General features: G+C 45.1%; 1 protein-coding gene across 4 annotated transcripts in view; it reads right to left on the bottom strand.

Annotated features, from left to right (window-relative positions):
* Window positions 1–15,095, bottom strand: part of ADCYAP1R1 (ADCYAP receptor type I) — a 201,710-nt gene that overhangs the window by 102,005 nt on the left and 84,610 nt on the right. For all 4 annotated transcript variants that reach the window (XM_090047840.1, XM_090047841.1, XM_090047842.1 and 1 more), the window contains exon 3: window positions 13,070–13,175. In XM_090047840.1, coding sequence (XP_089903966.1) covers window positions 13,070–13,175 — 106 coding nt within the window. The remainder of the gene's footprint in view (window positions 1–13,069; window positions 13,176–15,095) is intronic.

Here is a 15,095-nt window from a genome sequence, read left to right as displayed (position 1 = left end):
TAGGAAAAGGGCAGGCTGCCAATTGGCAGGTGCTGAGAAGCTGATTGGTGGGAGGGGGGTGTTCCTGCTGCAGAAGAATAGCCCTGATCCTTGCACTCTTTGTGCAGGGAGAGTGGGAGGAACATACAACCACTGTGGCAAGGTTTTGTGGCAGCCTGCCTTACCCCATACTGCTCTGAGATGATCCAGAGCAATGCCGAATGAGGTTGGGAGCATTTTGCTGCAGCAAGAAAAAGGTCTGTCTTGCTCTGCTCTGCACCTGGGCAGCAAGAAGAAGCCTTCAGCAGCTGAGCAGAGGGTACACTATGGCTAAGACCCTGCCTCCTTCTCACGCTGGGAATTCCAGCCTTCTTTCTGGTCTATGGGAGGAAGGGATCAGCTTCCCCCCACACTTTCTACACCAGAGTGACCCTGGCACAGGAGCCTTTCCATTAGTTCTACTCATACTGGTCTCCTAGAGGAGATAAGCTAGAGAAACCATATAGTCAGTCTCCCAGGAGAAACTCCTGGGAGTAATTTAACTCCGTTCCCAGATTATTTTTCTCCTGGAGCCGTCACTTTTGCCCAGACATCTACTGAACATCTACACATTTTTGTTTTCTACCGTAAGAACAGTGATTCTCCTGGTAGACACTGAATGTCTGTATGTGGCCATTGTCTAACAGCCTCTGGGGAAAGTATGCCTGTGGCAGCTTCACAAATGTGTCAAGAAAATTGTCCTTTTTAAAGAACGTAAGACAAACTGCATCAGTGGTATGAGAGATAGGGGCAAAGAGACTTTTTAACAGCATCGCTGAACACTTTAAACTTCAAACACCAATATTCAAAGTGGCAGAATTCATATTAGGTGCCAGGTGACATACTAGAGCCATACAGGAAATCAAAACAGCAGAGACCCAAGCATCTCACCCACTTTTGTGTAGCGTGTTACAGAGAATTAGAGTGGACAGGACAAGGCACTTCAGAATAGATTATAAACTATCCCTGTGAAAAAACAAGTGAGAGTGGGTCCTTTCCATTTTAATTTCCTTAGTTCTAGAGATTCTGTCTTTAAACTCTAGCCTGAAAAATTAGGTAAAATTTATGTGCCCTGCTAGGAGCATCCCAGAAAAGGGACTGTGCTTCATACCTGCACAAGTCTTTTTATCGTTATCAGTGATAAATTGACATGTCAGCAATCTATGGGCAAAGCCAAGGACCTGTCTTTTCCTCCTTCTTGTTTGCCTATAAACTGAAAGGGAACGGGTCATGAGTATTGATCATGCAGCCTCACTTCCCTTGACCTTTCTGCCCCTTAGTTACCATGGAAATTCAGGGAAACTGTGCAAGGAATGGGCTGCATCTCTCTACCTCTTGCATCCTTGCACAACCCCTCCTAACCAGACCACACATTGACCTACTGTTTGTTCCTTTCCACAAAGAAAATGATACCTTAAGGCTCCAATGAACAAAAAGGGTAGAAATAAGATGATTAAATGCAATTCCTACTGTAATCAGGCTTAGTGTTGCTAAGGAAAACTCAATATGAAAAATCTGTGATGAGTCCAAAGTATTATACTCTATCAATATTATCTATTATTGATTGTGCAATTTAATATAATGAAGTTTTTGGTTTAAATTTTGGAAGGAGGTGTATGTGCATGATACCTTTCCATACATCTACCCATACAGATTTCATAGACAGTAGGACTGGAAGGGACATCACAAGATTGTCTAGATCTATCTAGGTATAAAATCTATAGAATAATTTATTTTTAAGGGGGATGTATTAGGGACCATGAGCTACTCTGAACCACATTCTGCAACAAAACACAAAGCTGTTTTAGTCACAGACTATCCTCTGAGAATATTGGTAGTAAATTTATACGAGTAAATCTTCTTAAAGTCTAGACAAGCTTTGGATTGGGGATTCTTCAAGGCAAGAACCACCTCGGTTCTGTCTTTGTTTAATGCCTAATGCAAGAGCCTAATCCAGAATTTAGGGCACTGGGTGCTACTGCGACACAAATAAGTAAGCTATCTTTCCTAAGGCTACAGCTGAATATTTCCAGCCAGATGTTTACTAAGCTACCGCCCCACACTTAACATGATGCAGGCATATTGGTTTCACTAATCAATGGCAGGCACAAAAGGAGTGTGCTTCACATCACAATTAGCAACCTTGGACTCTCCAGGCTGAATAGGCATGTACCTATTTACAACAGTCACCTAGGCGGCTATCAGCACTAGTCTAGAATGAGATTTAAACCCATATTTCTAGAGCTGGAGCAAAGAAAGCAATACCTACTCTGCCACCACAGCCGTTTATGACTATAATTGTCATGACATAGAAATTAACTACAATTATCTAAATAGAGGGAGTGCATTTGGTGATGTTCTGTATCCTTTTTTAACTGTGTTCTTTTAAAATTCACTCATCTGCAAAGAAGCAGCACAAGGTCCGTGCACTAAGTATATTCCACTTTACACTTCCAAAATAGAGCTGGAATGTCATAGACGCATTATAATACCCCTTTGTCTAAGTGTCGGGTTAACTAACAGTGGGGGTATCTACACATACGCTTTACTGCGGAGCTGACTAATCAACTCTGCAGTAAAGTGTCACTATCTACATATGTGCCCATTAGGGCTGTGCGAAGCTTCAGTCCCCGATTCAATTCGGCGGAGATTCGGCCCAATTTGGTGGCCAAATCTCCAAATCCAAATTGAATCAGAGGACCTTTTAACCTCTCCGAATCGAATTGGAGCCCTCTGAACTGACTCAGAGAGATTTGCAAAGAATCAGAGATTTGGACATAGACACAGCTTTAAATGTTTTTTCTACATAGCTCTAGGTAGCAGGCGACTTGTGAATGCTGTGATGCTGGGGCCAATGGAGCATCCCACAGAAGCACGGGGGGCTTCCCAGCGGGCTTGGCAGCAGACCAGGAAGCGGACCAGAGGCACCAGGGAACGTGCTGGGGAGCCCCTCTGCACCCTCCTGGCTCAGCGACTGGTGCCTTCTGGGTCTGGGGGAGCACCCGGGGTCACCCTGTGGCCAATTGCTAAGCTGAGTGGGTGGGTGTGGGGGGAGGGGCACAGTGCAGTCCTCGGTGGACTGGAAGTACTTCTGGTCCACTTCTGGGTTTGCTGCCGAGAATGTGTAGCCCCCCTCCCCGCACTCCTGTGGGATACTCCATCTGCCCCAGCATCACAGCATTCACAAGCCATGCTGGCACCTTGAGGTATGTAGAAAACATTTAAAGTTGTGTCTATGGCTGAATCGCTGATTCTCCAAATCAGCATCAAATCTTCAGATTCGGATTCAGCTGAATTGAATCAGGGACAGTGATCCGAATCAACAAATCAATTCACTGTCCCTGATTTGGGCCAAATCCAAATCTGAATAAAACAGGGCCCATTTCACACACCCCTAGTGCCCATATTACAGTGCACTAAATGACTTCATTCCACTCTGGGATAGTACTGTCTAGGACAAGTACTATCCTACAATGGAGTAGTTATGTGCACCAAAATTCACGTGTCAATAGTGACTGGGGCTGGCTAGGGCATGAAGGGGCTGCCTGCTGGCTAGCCCCACACTATAACATGCTTATGCCCCAGCCAGCCCCTATGCAGCACACTAAGCTGGGGTGGAGCAGCTCCAGGTTGGCAGGCTAACCCCACAAACCCTCCACCAGCTCTGCCCCAGCTCAATGTGCTGCAGTCCTGTGTGCACATGTGAATTCTGCACCTGGGAGCAAGAAACTCAGGTGCAAACCATGTTGGAGTTTATTGCTAGGTGCTAACTGCACATGTAGGTTCTCCAACTGGCCAGAATCAAATGTAGCGCAAGTGTGGTTTCTCCTTCTCATAAACCAGCATTTAAAAAAATCACCTCTCTTAATTTTGTGCTGTCCTGAGAATCCTCTGCTTCAAAAAAAGAGAAAGTGCAGCACGTGCTCCTTCCAACCTGTGTCAGCACTCAGGTAACATGGCAGCTCATGTCAAAAGATGGGTTGGTTACATAAATCTCAGGTTTCAACGTGGAGATTCAATTTGTGGAAGGGTCAGACCAAACCCTCTAACTTACTGAAGCAAGCCAACACAACTCCAGACTCCATGTAGTAGGTGCTGTCTATACTGAACAGTTTTCAATGTCACGACTTTCATCCATGGGCGGCTGGTGCCTCCCGAGTCTGGGGGGGCACCATATTGCTGATGGAGGGTGGGGTTCCCCATGGCTGATCACCGACTGGGGGGTGGGATGGACCCCCAGTGGCCAATTGCCAAGCCAGCAGTGAAACCAGAAGTGCACTTCGGGTTTTGGAGCTGGTGCTTCCGGGGGGGTGCATGGCCCATCTCAAGGGGTGCACTGGCACCTGCGTGTATCTGCTATGCATCACCAATACCTTCATCTGTCCTGCATGGTCACTGTGTTGCATGCCAGGCGTTCTTCCCAGGTTAGCCCTGGTGATGGGCAGTCACAATGCTTCTGAGTTTGGAAAAGCAGCTGATCCACTGAAGAAGGGAAGGAATTAGCAACAACAGATGGGAACCTTATCGCTTGAGGTCAGCAGCTATAACCCAGCTGGAGTTAACACTAAAAACACATTTTTACTACACTGTTCAGTGAATTATAAGAAATAGATTGGGTCATCTAAGTCTGCAGCACAGTAGACAATTGTTTCTACTATAAAACCAATACCAGCGCTAGCAATAACTGCCCATTTTGTCATTAGCCTCTGAAGAAAAGCTGCAGTCTACTCAGTTTGGTATCCAGCAAATTCATTTTCTTGTGAGCACTGAAAACCAGACTTTTATCAGATCTGGCAGTATCAGCTGAAGGACCAATTCGCTGTGGAGATGGGGCACAGGCGAGGCTAAGTTTCACGCAGCGGTTCCCAAACTGACAGACTGTGAACCACCAATTTAAAACGATGCAACCTTAAGTACCACCAGCAAATTTTTGTCATACAAAGCAATTATAATAAATTTGTTAACATGTACCACTGGTGGTACCCATACCACAGATTGGAAGCCACTATTTAGGGTATTGGTGCTGCTTGTTGAATACACTGTGTCTACTCAAATGATCCATGGAGCACTTCAATCTCCAAGGATGACAAACCAGCACTTTCCATTAAAAAAAAAATTAAAAATGATACCGACTACACATTTCATAGCAAAACCCAATGAGGCTTCTGAAAGAGTTCTCTTTCTAAAGGATTATATCACTCTAATTTATATAATCGCACACCACTCCATGCCTACTTCACTCATATTGTTCTTACTTATTCTGCATGTAATGGGTGCTTACAAAAAAAGAAATTTAATCATATGTTTTATTCTTTTTTTTTTTTTTTTATTCCAAGGTTCTCCAGAAGTAATGCTAACAAGGAAGGCACTTTGTGTGGCCTGTTAAAACATTTCTTTCCTGGTCTAGCAACTCTCTGACAGAAACTACTGCTAGGGTAGTCAAAGCACAAGGAAAGAGAGTCTACAAATCTTCTGTGAGCTGTATTCTTGTCTTACTACACAGGGAGATAATGGCAAATATTTAAGGCTTCTATTCAGAAAAGCTGCTCATCACACAGTTTAAATTTAAGAACCTGCTTAAGTCTCAATGTCTTCAAAGAAACTTAAAGACACCTGCATTAATTCTGTTGAAGCCAATGAGACTTAGCCACATGGTTAATGCTAGCAACGTGATTAAGCCCCTTGTGAAATCGGGGCCATATAGGTTTGCCAACTGAGGCAAGGGCACTGAACTGATGAGAATTAATGGAAATGGATGCATCACTTCAAATGAACAAGAGAGAAGCATGGGGTTGGAAAGGACAGCCTGAGGCACTGAGACCAATCCCCAGGCAGCTTTGTCATATAATCTTTTTTCACTTCCAGGTTATGTAAAGATGGGCAGCAGTTCTGCAGAATCCTCCACGGGGGTTACAAAGACTCAATGCAAGGCAACACATGACTCTACCTAAGCAATGTAAAGAGACCACTACCAGTCGAGAATTTGGCCAAATACATCAATTTGCAGAAAAGGCAAAGCATTTAAATACAATTCCTCCCTGATTACAATGATTTGCTCAGTATTTTTCTATCTGTACTGCTACCCCCCCATTACAATCAACAGGATCACGTTGCACATTCACAAAACCAATCAACTCCAGAAAAACGCCAACCTACATATTGTCCTCCAGAATCGTGAGCATGTATTTTGCTGTCTCCCATTTCCTCTTGGCCTCTTTTGCTTTTACAGGCTCAGAAAGGATAAACACCACCTGTACGGTCCGCTCTTTGGTTTTGTGCAAGCCTTACTGACAGAACCAAACTCACTAATAATATAGTTCAGCATGGGATAATTGCGCACCTTCCCTGCTAAAAACAACTAAATAATGCCTGCGTTATGCATGCCTCATGCCTCTTTGACTGAAGTGATAGTCTAAAGAGCAATCCTGTAAAATAACATTGTGGGGGCTCCATCTTTAATGATTACGTCTTAGTCGCAGTAGCAGCGCCTCTGAGCCCCAAAACGGATGAGGACCCCATTGTGCTTGGTGCTGTACCACCAGAAAACAAGCAAACATCCCCTGCCTCTAGGGGTGGAAACAGGCATCTCCTTTCATTGCTTTTGTGCCATAAAAGGTAGCAATAAATTGCAGTGCTTTATTGTAACAGACCTCTATTTTTTTTAAAGCGACAGAACACAGGCAGCTGGAGCTGCTCCCATGCTCCCACCACCCCAGGCAGGCAATCCTCAGTCTTGAAGGGCTTGGTCTTGGGCACCCTGGGAATTCCTAGGCAGGACCAGCCCCCACCCCTAGGATTTTCCTGCTTGCAGAGACATGGTCTTGCCAATCTCCATGGTGCATCTCTGGAAGCAGGGAAAATGGGTTCTCCACTTTCAGAGACAAATCTGTGCTCCAGAGATCCTGGGAGTCCCAGGGGTTGCTGGGGGTGTGTCTCCGGACCAGGGAATGTGTCCCCAGTGTCCTGCAAGATCAACACGTGGGGCAACAGACAGTGCACATTTCACCCAATGAAGAGGATTGGCTGGGCCAGGACACATCCCTACACAGCTGATCCGCTTCATTTGTTGACATCTGTTTCTATACAAAGAGTTAACAGGGTCTTGCTGCCTCTAGCTGCAATGGATTTCAATGAGGGTCACGGAGCAGCAGCTGAATAACACGGTGCAGTACAGCGTCACAGCACAAACAGTGCTAACATGCTACCGTGCAGTATTATTATGCTACTGCGTTGCTAAAAAGGCATTCGCTGGTGCTACTGCGCAGTAGCTCCGATTACTGTGCATTTATTTTGTACCTGGTTATACAGGTGCTAAATTCAATGCACAGTAACCGCAGAGCATTAATGAACATGTAGCAGTGCCTCCTGTGCATGAAAAAGCTAGGGTTATTTAGGTTTCCTTTGAAGGACAATTGCTGCGAATGTAATCAGGAAGGTAAAGTCAATCAGTACTTTTTTCCGGCTCGCACACCATCAACACTAATAAGGATCCTGCACGTGGCAATTAGTTAACAAGTCCCTTGATTACAGCATGAGTCATAGTAAACCCCAGCTCACTCTCCCACACCTGTGGCTGGCTCTGCAGGACTGGCAGGGCTAAAAAGCTATTCTTATGAGCAGGCTGACAACACTGTGAGGGACCAGAGCAAACTAGGAACATTTTACAACGCTGCTTTATGAAAGAGTTTACCCTTTTTTTGATAGTTTAACAGGGTTTTTTTGATCCTTCCTGTACTCATTTCCAAAAGCTGGAGCCATCTTTTGGGACCCCCCAGAAAACCAGTGTGTACTTGCAATGGGGATCACTTTGCTCACCATTGAAATATGCTCCCTTCTAAATTAGAGTCCAGTATCTTAGGATCCTAGGAAAGTAGGGCTGGAAGGGATCTCACAAGGTCATCTAGTCTAGCCCCCTGCTCACAGCAGGATCATCCCCAACTAAACCATCCCAGCCACGTGTCTAACCTGCTCTTAAAAAAACCTCCAAGGATGGAGAGTCCACAAATTCCCTAGGTAGCCTATTCCAATGCTTGACCACCCCCATGGTCAGAAATCTCCCACCTAAACTTCCCTCTTTTCATCTTACAATCGTTATTCATAATCGTATCCTCTATAGTCCCAGAGAAAAGCCCGTCTCCAGCCTCTCTCAAATCGCCTTCTTTAAAGCAGTTGGCACAACTACATATTTTAGGATAGGGGATGAAGAACAATAATCAGTGATGCTGTGAGTTTCACACTAGGCAGAACAGACTAAATTCAGCTCCACCTACGGATGGATAAATGGACTTAAGTACCCAAAGGTGAGTCCATCCCACCCTGTTCAGGTCCATGAAATGCCAATAATGTCTCTACTTTTGTAACACACCCTCATCTTCCCCTTTACACACAGTCACAAAAAAAAAGCAGCGAGGAGAAGGAGGATGTATCCACCTTTTGTATTCATTATTTTTCAGGGACTCTTGAGTATGGTGGAATAGACTCACATTTAAGCATCATTTAATCACCTAGGGCATGTCATGAAATGGGGGCCCTAAATTAAAGCGGTGGGTTTTAAAAAAACATTGCTTCAATTTAGGGCCGATTCAATCCTTGTGTCGTGCACACACCCTGCTGACTTACCTGCTTCTACGGTGGGGTGGGGAGGGCGAGCTGCCGGTGGGCAGAGTGGTCTCTGGGCTGCAGCGGGGAGGGGGACTGGTGCTTCCCTCTGCAGCCGCTGCGCCCCCCTCCCCAGGCAGCACTCACTTACAGGCACCTGGCTTGGGCAGTCCCCTGGGGCACCGCAGCTGTGGAGAGAAGCACCATCCCCCGTGCAGCTCAAGCAGGTTGTGGGAAGGAGGGGGGAAATCAGGCTCTCCACTTTTCTTGGGTGGAGCTGCATTCCCGGGCTGCTGCCAGGCTGCCTGCAGGGGCTTCCTGCAGAGCCCCTGGGCTGCACAGAGCCCGGTGCTTCGCTCTGCAGCTGCAGGGGCAGCAAACAAACTCCTCAGAGAAGGTTTAGTTAGCTGCGCCCCAAGTCATTTAGGGTGCATTGCGCCACTGAATTTCCTAGAGCAGCTGGAATTACCGTAAAATATGCCGCCAAGGTGTGCAAACACTGACATCATTAAAGTGGTGCAAAAGCATTTAGCCTGTTTTAAAGTGTTGTGCACACATACCCTTAATAGGTGGAACAAACTCTGGCCTAAGGTGACTACTGTAGGATTTAGATATAATACTGGCATTAACTCTCTTTCTCTCCCAAAACAAAACTCCCACTTACAACTGGATCTTAAAACAACACTTTTGGTAGAAATATGACTCCCTAGAGCCTTGTTACAAGGTAATTTTGGGCAGGTCCTGGAGCGCTTAAGCCCTTGGGTAGTCCACACATTAACACCTTAAAGTGGTTTTAAGCACTTGTTATTATGCCAATCCCGGGCAGAATTATCTCTGATCCATACCACCCAGCTCCTGGTCCTTTAAGATGTGGCCACTCCCTGCAAACGTGCTGCCAAGTTGAAGTCCTCCAGTATGCCAGGATCTCTCACACCCCTACCCACAGAGCGGGGACAGAAACCTGTCCCGTCTCACCAGCCCTCTAGGGGCAACTCACAGCTATAGCTCCTAGTCCTGCCCTTGCTCAGCAGCCCTCCAGTGGCAAGTCACAGCTGTGCAGGTGAGGGACGGACACAGCAGGTTTCTAGACTTCTCCAAACTCCAAACTAACACTAACACCGATCAACATTTGTGCATCTCGCAGCACAAGGTGCAACAAGGCTCCTAACTAGCAAGATCTATCACTAGCACTCTCTGTCTGACTTTGTAAATTCGCCATTCAAGCATTGTCTTAACATCTCACCATGGCATAGACACAATCGCAGCATATGGGACTACACCTACAGGCAATCCTTCCTCTGGCTTCTCAGCACACACTGCAGATCTGTGCAGGATCAGTATTGCATATGAACTCCCAGATATCCTTTTCTAGATACTGTAGAGGATCCAGTCCTCGACCCCTGTAAACTAACAGTTTCAGTAATGGAGCAATATCAATCTATGCCGGTGAAGAATGAGGTTCTGTACAGCATATACAATTTAGCAGAAGGCATGTCTGAGCCCCTTGCTGTTTAAAACTACTCCAAAAAGTCTAATGTAAAGGACACAGGCGTGGCTTGATTTAAGGAATCAACCACCTAGCCATACCTAGCCAACCTGTGTGAAAAAAATGATTTTTTTTTTTTTTTTTGAGTCTGTGGTCAAATCACACTTAAAGAAAAACAAGCCAAGGCTTCATTTTAGTTTAACCTGAACAATCAGCCAAATTCCTGAGATTACAAAACAAGTCAAAACACTTCATTTCTACTTCTTTATTTTATTGGTTTTTTGCCCCAAACTCTTCACCAAATTCAAATTTGGGAAATCGAGTCAGCTACCTTGAAACTGTATTTTCCAGTGAATAACCTGTCTTTTGTGCAGCTCAAAGCCTGGCGTTGCTAATATCTTACTGTGTGACCTTCACTAAATCACTTGAATGTTTTATCTCCTTTTCCCCCCATCCCTGTGAAAAAGGATTATAACACTGCATCTCCCAAGAGAATCTGGGAATTAATTAGTTTACATTTGAAAGTACTGCAGAAGTACTGTCAGAGCAAATATATTATTGTGTTAGGAACAGTTGACTTAACACCTGTGTTTCCCAGTTCAATGGCAGTTCAGGCAGACCTTAAGGCACTGACACAGCAACTTCTGTTTCCTCCGCTGGGAGCACGTCTACACAAGATGTTTACTACACATTGGCCTAATAATACTGCTCAATAGCGTGTCATGGCAAAAACTGTGCTAATAGCCTACTGCACAGTGTTATTAGGCTAATGCCCCGTAAGCATCACTAAATAACCGTGAGCCAGTGCTACTGTGCAGTAAGTCTAGGTACAGTACATTTAGTTAGTACATTATTAGGGAAGTACTAAAGTAAATGTACAGTATTTAAGGTGCATTCCTGAACATGTAGATGCACCCTGGATCACCTAAATGAAACCCCAGCAAGTGTCTGAAGAATAGCAGCACTTAGATTTATTTGCAGAGTTCAAGGCTGAGGGAGAAGATCAAATGACAGGCTTCACTTGAACCTTGAGAAGGCTGCTGGAGTGCCAACAGAATGCGCCTATCTCGATGTAGCAGGACAAGACCCGTGGGCAGAGAATACCGTAAATCTCCATTACAATGACGCTTGCACCTTCTTGTGAATCATCTAGTACTAGCTAGCACTGGAAGCAGGAAACCGGCCATTAGTCTGTGGGAATTCCTATTGGACACTGAATCACAGAGTCATAGCAAATGAGGACTGAAAGGGACCTCAGGAGGTCACACCTAGTCAACCCCGTGCTCAAAGCAAGATCATCCTCAACTAGATTATCTCAGCCAAGGTTTTGTCTACCTGGATCTTAAAATCCTCCAAGGATGGAGCATCCACCACCTCTCTAGGTAGCCCGTTCCAGTGCTTTACTGCCCTCCCAGATGCTGAGAACAAATGCATTTAGAGTCCTGGCTAGGGGATAAATAAATTATATTACCTTTATGCATGCAGCTTTCTCCCCAAAAAGTTCCCGCAGCTTGTTCCCACTTGACATCCTTCCCTACCCAGGTGCTCAAGGAGAGGAAGAGGGCATTGAGTAAGCAGCCCCTACTACTCCCTGAAACCCCTAGGGAGAGTCCAAGGACTAATGGGGTCTTTAGAGATCACTTCCTTCCTGTGTGAGGAAGGACTCTGTAGACACAATGGCCCTGTAGCAGTGGTGGTAGCTCCAGTCCTAACTCTGTCCAGAGTTGAGTTCCTTAGGCATGTAAGACAGAAGAAAAAAAAAAAAAAAAAAAAAATCAGTGAACAGGCTGATAAATGCACTCTGTTCTCAAGGATAATGGCTTAGGAATAACTGCATAACGCTCTCCAGGGTGTGTTATGCAAGAAGGGGGAGTAGGTGATCTGATGGTTCCTTCCATCCCAGAGATTTCCACATCGAAGCAACTGCCAATTGATCATTTGGTATTACCGCAAGTAATTGCACCTAGAGGTCTGCAGGGGAGCAAAGATTTCTCTCACTTGCCCACATTTATGGCACCAGAAAAGACTGGGGTGGATCTCAAAAATAACAGGGCAAGCCTGCAGGTAAAATGAAAGGCCTCTCCTGTGTCCTGCTCCCCTGGTTTCATCAAGCACTCAGTTGGCTAGCAAGTAGCTGCACAACAGAGCAGGCTCCTGCTGCTGCTGGTGTACAAGCTGAACTGCACGATTCCACCGGGACCACTTTGCACGGTGCCACTACCCGATTCTGCCCATAAAAGCCAGCTAAATTGGCCCCAGGAAACAACCTACAGCAAAAGGTAAACTGGGGGCAAAGAGCTAATGGAGAGACTCCCAAACCCTGTCTTGATGCTTTTGGGGTGGAAACATGGTCAAACAAAGGGAACATTAGGGGTTTCACTATACACTTCCTTTAAACCATTGTAAAAGGTGGTGGGTAGGGATTCAGTACTTGGGAGGGCATATCAGCTCTTCTAATTTAAAGCTGCCTGCTTCCCTAGCAATATAAATGAGATAACTATCTCTGCATTCAAATTTGTTTGAAACAGTGCTGATATTGCAAGGGTTTCACTCTACTTATACTGCTTTAGGAGCAGACAGACGTAACACTGACATCAGACTAACTTACGCCAACATAAATTGAAACGGATACAATTTATATCTGTCCACAGGTTTAATAGACTAGTTGGGCTCCAATAGTGGTTGGTGCCAGATGCTCCTAATGAACACAGAGCCCTCTTTAGGGATTGAGCTAATACCTTTCATGTGTCTTCAGTAGGGTTTGGATCAGGTCCCTAAAAGCACCTATCTAATGGAAGAAAGCATATTCCCTTTTAATGTCTATTCTCCTTAATTTCACCTCAGTTGCTAATCTTATTATAACAACTTGTTTGCAATGTATTGTGGATCCCCCCCACACACAATAAAAGGAAAGCTCTGGAAAGCATTCATTCACGATGCATCTCTCTGCCCGAGACTGGAATTCACCTGGGGAGGAATCATTCACAGGATTCAGCACAGTCGCTCTTCTGATTTTCTCCAGACACGCCTCCTGCTCTTTTTTGAAGACGCAGTCTGAGTGCATTGCCACGACCTGGAAAACAGAGAGGAAGAACAATTAATGTACACTGTAGAAATGGAGCCACACTCATGAATGACCCAGAAAAACCTTGCAGACCTCCTCTTGGGGAGAAAAACATTGTGGGAAGTTAAAATGTATGTGTGTCATGGATTCATTGCTCAATGCAGAAGACAGAAGGACAAGCAATGGGGTCACAATGGAGGTTAAACATTGCACACAAGCTGTGTATTTAATTTGTCCTGCTATCCACATCTAACATTTCTTTGTTCAACCTTGGTCATCTCTACAACCATAAACTGAGCATGCCTGAGAGCAGCAACTTCAAGCATGCTATGCTGCTCCACTCAGGCTCTTTCCCAAACCACAAACCATGCAGCTCACAATTAATGAGTCTCCTTCCCTATTCCTCTGATTCTACAAGGGCCTCAGCTTGAGACTTTGTACGGACAGGGAAAGCATATTTAAGAGCCAGTTTACGTTTTTGTCATGTATGCAGTTTGTTTCCATTTTGTACTTCATATAGACTGCAAGTGCAAGCCTTGGTACCTTTTACTTGCCAGTGCTCCAGTATCCCAGAGCGCTGGGATAAATTAGTTGACTTTGGCTAGAAGGAAGGTTCGAACCTGGGGTGTCAGCAATATGTCCCTGTAACACTTGAAACAAAGGACTAGTTATCTATCTGGAGGAATGTCTAAGATCACAAACCTATGTAGACCAACCAGCAGACAGAAAAAGAGAGAAGCAATTATGAGGATGTGTGCCTCCATCCCCTTCCCGCTACACACACACACATGCTCACACACATGTGCGCGCGCACACACAAACTTCTCTCTATCATGAATTTCATTTGGAAATAACTTCTCATCTGTTCTTCTACTTACCTCCCTACACCTTTATGGGAAAGCCTCATGACCAATGAGTGGGGACGGATAATGATACGAGACAATACCCCTCCATCTCCATTACGGCGCGTTTCTGTTAACCAGAACAATTTGTTTTTACACACTTTCCTTCCCAAAAGAAAATATCAACCCCATTTTCCCTACAGCATGAACCAGACCTAACTACATTAAGGGCTTTGTTTCTCTAAACTAGACTGGCCAAGAAAAGATATGTTGTAACAACTCCATGGGACCTCCCAAGGACTTAACGGCTAATCCATAGAACTGATTAGGACCTGGAAAAAATAGGGTTGGCCAATGCTCCCTTTCCGAATGTCGGTAAATAAATGAACGCAAGTTTTGCACAATAAAGGGGTTTGTTGCTAGGTTACTGGCTCACATTCAGCTCGATGGGACCCAAAACTTATTCCTGTCCAGTGACTGCTTGGTGGCATGTGTGAACTGAACGTCATGGGCCACGTCCAGTTTGTAGTGGGAAAGGATCCAGATCACAAAACCCAGCGCCGTCATTTTGTCCTGGTCAAACCTGCCTAAACAAGCACAGAAAGGGATTTGTATCTCGCTGGGGCAGAACTATACTGGAGAAAGGCTTTCCCACTTATGCTGAACCCATTCTTTGGAAAAATAAAAGGACTTCAGTTTCCTTCAACGCTGGCATACCTTTATTATTAATAGTGTTTAATACTGTGTTTATTAAACACTATCATTGGTTTAGTAATAAGGTTTGATAGCACGTTTCATCATACTACCACCTAGTTCAGCAGTAGATCATAAACCACTTTGAGAAAGGGATAAGTGGCATTTTCCCAGCAGGGCACAAGGAGGCACAAAATGGCTTAGCAAGACAGTGGTAGAGTCAAAACTAGAGCCCAGCTCTCTGGAGCCAGAGGTCAATGCTGCGTCTACCCATTGCTTCTAAAAACATGCTGACTTCCCGGAAGTAAAATGCAATTTGGCTGGGCATTTTGGTACTTAATTGGGTATTATACTGGTCAGTAGCACCTTAACCTTTTTTTCCATGCTGAGATTT

Source organism: Crocodylus siamensis, chromosome 5 (assembly GCF_052110815.1).
Source record: "Crocodylus siamensis isolate JL-2025a chromosome 5, ASM5211081v1, whole genome shotgun sequence".
Lineage (NCBI taxonomy): Eukaryota > Metazoa > Chordata > Crocodylia > Crocodylidae > Crocodylus > Crocodylus siamensis.
Note: the sequence above shows the minus strand (reverse complement) of the source record. Positions and strands in the feature narration are given on the sequence as shown.